This window comes from Diospyros lotus, chromosome 7 (genome assembly GCF_014633365.1).
Source record: "Diospyros lotus cultivar Yz01 chromosome 7, ASM1463336v1, whole genome shotgun sequence".
Taxonomy (NCBI): domain Eukaryota; kingdom Viridiplantae; phylum Streptophyta; class Magnoliopsida; order Ericales; family Ebenaceae; genus Diospyros; species Diospyros lotus.
The window spans coordinates 31,980,187-31,986,307 of NC_068344.1; the positions used below are offsets into that span (position 1 = coordinate 31,980,187).

Below are 6,121 nucleotides of genomic sequence, written 5' to 3' on the forward strand. Positions count from 1 at the left end.
TTTAAGAATAGGAAATACAAAATTAAGAACGGAAACTAAAAGCAGATTTAAGTGAAAGAGATTGATAGTAGTTTTATGAAATTAAAGACGGCCCATGTGCCGCATATGCCGCTTTATGACAGCAGCCTAAAGAACTCTTTTATTCTTCACAACAATCTCTCTCTTTCTCTCTCTCCTCTCTTGTATCCCCACCACTCTCTCCCGTTAAACTTGGCAGTTGCTGCACGTTGACAGGGAGAAAGGAAAGGACCGAGAAGGCGGCGATCGAGGATGTCCACCGGAGCTGCCGGCGACGGCCTCCTCCGCGGAATATTCGAGGCGTCCATGTCCGGCTCCGACACGGCGATCCAGCGCCGGCCATACCACAAGAACTCCACCTGCGCCCTTCATAAATCCCGCGGGCATTGCTCTCATGTCCTGAGAAGCAACAACGTCTCGTATCCGATCCGACGGACGTGGAGCGAGGGCTGCCTGGTGGCGGCGGCCGGCCATGCGTCGGGCAGCTCTCCGCCTGCGGTCGTTGCTGCCGATCATCGTGTGGCGAGGACGCACTCGCAATCCAATTTGTGTAATATTGAAGAATAACGAGGTTCGATTTTCCGTTTTTAGGCCATTTTTTGTGGAATGAAGATCTTGATCTTCGAGTTGCTTTTTGCAATATCTGAATCATTCTTTCAAGTGGTGTTGAGATGGGAAGGCTAATTTTGCGAGGCCTCCTGAGAATGGATTAATGTAATTGTTTGATTGACTCAATATTCAAGACTGATCTTCGATTACATGGTTGATCTTATGAAATGGCTGTTGATCATCAAATGTACGAATTGAATATCTATTATCCAAATAATTTGGTGATATTTGCATATATAGAATTTATGTACGAATTGAATATCTATTATCAAAATGTTCTGTAAATCAATTCATGTGGGCTGAGGAATCAATTTGGCGATTCTAAATTCCTCTGTCCGTTGGCCTTCTGGCTCTTGCGAAGACAAATGATATTTGGATTATATTTTGTATTGTGTGTTGTATTAATATAATAAAAATATTAAAGTAAAATTAGTATTTCCATTTCCGTTTAGCAAAATATTCCAGTTTCAATGGAGCATGAATATCGTGACTCGTGAGCTTCCCAACTTTCCACCAAGATGACAGATCAGAAATCAAAAAAAAATAAAAAATGAAAAGAAGGAATCTTAGTAAAAGAATATTAATTTTCTTTAGTGTTTTCTTGCCGTCCAAACGCGGAAAGTGGCACCAGCTGGCTTGGGAGAACTTGAATTGAACCCAGCAAGGCATCCGTTTTCTCCTCCTGCTCCAACATGTGACATGTCACGTGGTTGGTTCCCGCTTTTTTTTTTACCTCCAACGCCAATTTTTTAACAGAAAATGTTATTTATACTTTCTTAATATTTCATAATCCAAAGTAATATCTAATCTCATGAATTATGTAATTGCTAAGTTGGGGTGAATTTTTTTTTATCCATAATGATATTTAAGATATCTAATATCTATGAAAAAAGTAATTAAAATATCAAATTTTTATGTGAATTATATGAATTATCATTTATTTAGAATTTATTCGATACATTATTTATGTTCCTTCTCACGTAGTTAATACAATTTCTCTTCCTTTATTTGAGTTTAAAATCAATAGAAAGAATTTGCCTGGTTGCTAAATGATAATAAATTATTTTTGTGTCTCAGATGTTTATGTCTTAGCTCCTCTCCTCTGTCTGAAGAAGTCTTCGGCTATGTTATTGGGCTAAGCTTGCATCATCCTATCAAGTATGGAGTGCTCTCCATCAGGCTTTTGGGTTTGCCTCTCAAAATCGACAATTACAACTACATATTGATCTTCGGGAGCTCAAGCCGAGCGTCATGATCTTTCAGTCTCACAGTATTTTGCAGAAGGCCAAAGCTCTTGCTGATGAGGTTGGTGCTGCAGGGAAGCCACTTTTTGCAGCAGAATTCAATGCTATCAATTACAGAAATATAGGCAGTGAGTTTGCCTCTGTTATCACTGCACTCAATCTGCGATTTGAGCCCGTACCATTTCATGAGCTTCATAGCCAATTAGTAGCTCATGAAATTCTACTTCGTACTGCACAGGAGGCTTCTCAAACCCACGCCATGATAATGCCCCAATCCGCTTCCGATCAGTTTTCTGTTCACAACCAAGTGTTACCATGGATACCCACGTTGGTTCCTCTTCTGTTTCATCTTTTTTCCCGTCCTCTCTATCTCACAAATGTCTTATGTGTGCCTTGTGCCACCAAATCCTTACTTTCTGTTCATAAGTTTTCACAAGATCTATCAATGCTATTTTGAATTTCACCCATCTCGTTTTCTTGTTAAGGATCTGAAAACTAGACAAGTGCTTCTTCGCGGAACCTGTACAAGATTGCAGCAGCCTCTTCTGAGCCTAGAGTAGTCTTTTCTGCCTAATCTTCGACTGAGACTGAACCAGTTTCCTTGCAAGAGTTGCATAATCGCCTTGGTCACTCTTAACTCTCAACTCATCAAACAAGTTATTCATCAGTTTGATTTGCCATGTTCTTCCAATAAACAGTTTGACTTGTGTTCTCCTTGTCATCTAGGAAAGCTAGCTCGTATTCCTTTGGCTTCAATTAAGCATGTTAGTACTGCTCCTTTAGGAATTGTTCAAATGGATATTTGGGGCCCTTCGCCCGTTCTTTCAAACTTAGATTATCGAAAATTTTGTCTAATCCAAACAAGTATTGATTTTGTTGTGAATCTCCCCACTTTCCAGACGCCTAAATCTAGTACAAACTCTTCACAACGTACACATCCTATGATTCTATGCTCCTCTACTCTTAAACTCCATGAAGCCAACACTAGTACTGCATTAAAATATCCTTTACCTACTTGTTCTCTTAATGATATTGAAACCAAACCAACAATATATGAGCAAGCGTGTCCTCATGAAGAATGGCAGCAGGCTACGCGTGAAATTCATGCCTTGCATATCAATCAAACATGGTCCCTTGTCCCTCAGCCAGCTAAATGCAATCTTGTTGGAAGTAAATGAGTATATCGGATTAAACAAAAGCTTGATAGTTCAATTTATCGATATAATTAAGGTCTTATTACCAAAGGTTAAGGTTGGGATTGACTTCTATGAAAGTTTTAGTCCTATTGTTAAAGCTACAACAATTCGCAACATACTTGCCTTAGCTGTGCGTTATCAATGGAGCCTTCATCTGCTTGATGTGTCAAATGCATTTCTTCATGGGTCACTAAATGAGGACATTTACATGGCACAACCAACTGGTTTTGTTAATTCAATACATCCAGATAATGTGTGCAAATTAAAACGTTTTTTTATATCGCATTAACCAGGCACAGAGAGTATGGTTCACAAGACTTGCTTTTTTTTTCTTCATCGACTTGATTTTAAGAATTCACAGACAAACTCTTCATTGTTCTTTTCTATCACTCTCATGTTTGTCTATTTGTCTGAGTCTTTGTCGATGATCTTATTATCATAGGTTCGTCACAAACTGCCATTGATGCCCTTGTTCACAAGTTGCAAGCCGAGAATAATTCATAATTAACTCAAAATAAATTGACACAATCATTTTTTTGAAAAAAAAAAATATTTTCAGCTACTCAAACAAACTAATTACACTCTATAGTCACTCTACCAACTAATTTTACAAATTTATAGAGTGCAATTAATTTATTTGAATGGTTAAAAACGTTTTTTTTTTGAAAAATAATTAATAACGAATTTTCTATTTGAGACATGCATGATTAGTTTTTGCAATTTCCAATTCCCCAATATCAAAGACTTGTGACATTTGTCTTATTTTCTTGGCATTGCAGTTTATAATTTTCTTCTTGATTGTTGCTTACTTAGCATATTTACCTACAAGATCTTCTTGTCAAAGCCAAGTCGAGTCCTACACTAATGGTTGTTGCTCCACCACTCTCCAAGTCTACTGGAACTACCTTGATGAATGGTGAAATCTATAGATAGCTTGTGGGAGCACTTCAATATGCTACTTTTACTCGACCAGATCTCGCCTTTGTAGTTAATCGTCTTTATCAATTTATGCATTAATTGTCCAAATGATACTCATCTCAAGGCACTCAAATGATTACTACGTTATGTCTAGGGCACTCTTCACTATAGACTGTTTCTTAAACCTTTTGATTCGTTTCACCTGCATTAATTGTTTTGCTAACAGCGATTGAGGTGGTTGTCCTGACGATCGACGTTCCACTGATGGCTTTGCTGTGTATTTGGGATCTAATCTTATTTCTCGGAATGCTAGGAAACAACCTACAATTGCTCGATCCTCTACTAAAAGTGAGTACAAATCTCTTGCCAATGTATCTGCACAGGTTCTTTGGATTCAGTTTTATTCCATGAACTCCAAGAACCTGCAATTCCAAAGCTTGTTACTTTGTGGTGTGAAAATGTTGGAGCAATTTAACTCACTGCTAATCCAGTTTTTCATACTCGTGCAAAGCACATTGAATTGGACTGTCATTTTGTGCATTGCCAACAAGGTGTTTCAGGTTCAATACATTCATACAGCTGATCAACTTGCTGATAATTTTAGCAAGCCACTTTCTCAGGCTCGTTTTATTAAGCATCGTACCAAGCTTTGCCTACAGCATTGGCGACATCAGCTTGCCTGGACATGTTAACGGATCACAGCTAGCATTTCCATCCTATTTCGAGATGTTAACGGAATTGTTCATATGAAAATGAACCAGCAATCACTCACTGGCAGGGCCGGCTAAAGGCTTAGGCCATTTAGGTCTATGCCTACGCCTCCAAAAAGGGAGCCCAAAAAAATGGGAACAACAGGAGAAACAAATAAGAGATGCCGAATAAGATGTCGGAGGGGACGCTGGAGGAGATGCCACAAAGAGAGAGAGAGAGAGAGAGAGAGCAAGAGACTACCCAAGAGACGTCGATGAGAGTCGGGAGACCAGGAGACACGGTCGCCGACTGGTCCCGAATATCACGACATGTGGGATGATTGGAGGAAGGAGACCAAGAGCAAGAGGCAAACGCACGGTCATTGATTGTTGCCAACTCTTAAGCCAACCCTGGTCACCATTTATTTCTCCATGGTCTCTTTTTTTTCTCTTTATTTGTTTGTCTTTTTCTCTCTCTATAGATTTCCGTGATCTAAAACCTATCAACGTGATGGCATTTCAAATTTGGAACCCATTGCACCAATGGGTTTTAATTGGAACCTTTTTTTCCATTAATGATAGGTTCTATTGGCTACTAGATTGAGTCACCAGCAAAACCTATCACTGATAGGTGCATGCTATTTAATATATACATCAATGGCATGTATATATTTAAAAATATAAAAGTTTATGAAATATAATTATATAATATATATTTATAATAAGAGTTTTGATCTCCTAAATAACGGTGTTTAGTTTATATTAAGTAACGTTCATATGAAAAATCAAATATAATGATTATGTGGGGTTCACCCATTTAATTCTTTTAGCATAATAACTTGATAGGGTAGGTCTTATATCATTATATTTGATTTGTCACATCAGTGTTACTTAATATAACCTAAGCAACGTTGCTTAAGCAGAGATCAAAACTCTTTATAATAGATACTTTTATTAATTAGATATAGATTTAAATCATAATATATGTTATTCCTTTTTCTATAAAATATAAATAATTATAATTTTTCATTATAATTATTTGTTAATAAATCTATTTATATGTGATTTTTGATTATTTTACAAATTTTTACAAGTTATAAGTTTTTCTTCTATTGAACATATTTGATCCAAACATTTTATTCACTTAAAACGCGTTTTTTAATTGACAAGATGGTCAATAAATCACAACAAATTAAGAGAAGAGGAAGGAGAAAAGAAATTTAGCTATAGTGATAAATACTTAGGTATAATTAAATGATTAATTCTAAAGCAAACACCTACTTAAAAGAAGCTCCTTAATTTGGATCAAATTAGTCAAGCATAGAACTATATATCAATAGCAATAGCTGGCATTTGATTACAACAATGAAAAATACCATAATATTCCGTGTTAATTTTGATAAATGGATGGTGCTATTTTGGGCGTATGAATTAAGTTGTAAGAACG

At 37.0% G+C, this 6,121-nt stretch overlaps 1 protein-coding gene across 2 annotated transcripts; it reads left to right on the forward strand.

Annotated features, from left to right (window-relative positions):
- The first annotated feature begins 446 nt into the window (after nt 1-446).
- Nucleotides 447-5,232, forward strand: LOC127806090 (uncharacterized). 2 transcript variants are annotated; one of them, XM_052343102.1, is made up of 4 exons: nt 447-589; nt 1,705-1,999; nt 4,212-4,333; nt 4,537-5,232. In XM_052343102.1, exons 2-4 carry the CDS (start codon nt 1,879-1,881, stop codon nt 4,675-4,677), a joined length of 384 nt encoding a protein of 127 aa, XP_052199062.1. In that variant the 5' UTR covers nt 447-589; nt 1,705-1,878; the 3' UTR covers nt 4,678-5,232. The 2 variants fall into 2 exon arrangements, with proteins under 2 accessions (XP_052199062.1, XP_052199063.1); XM_052343103.1 differs by having other exon boundaries at nt 4,546-5,231.
- The last annotated feature ends 889 nt before the right edge of the window (nt 5,233-6,121 follow it).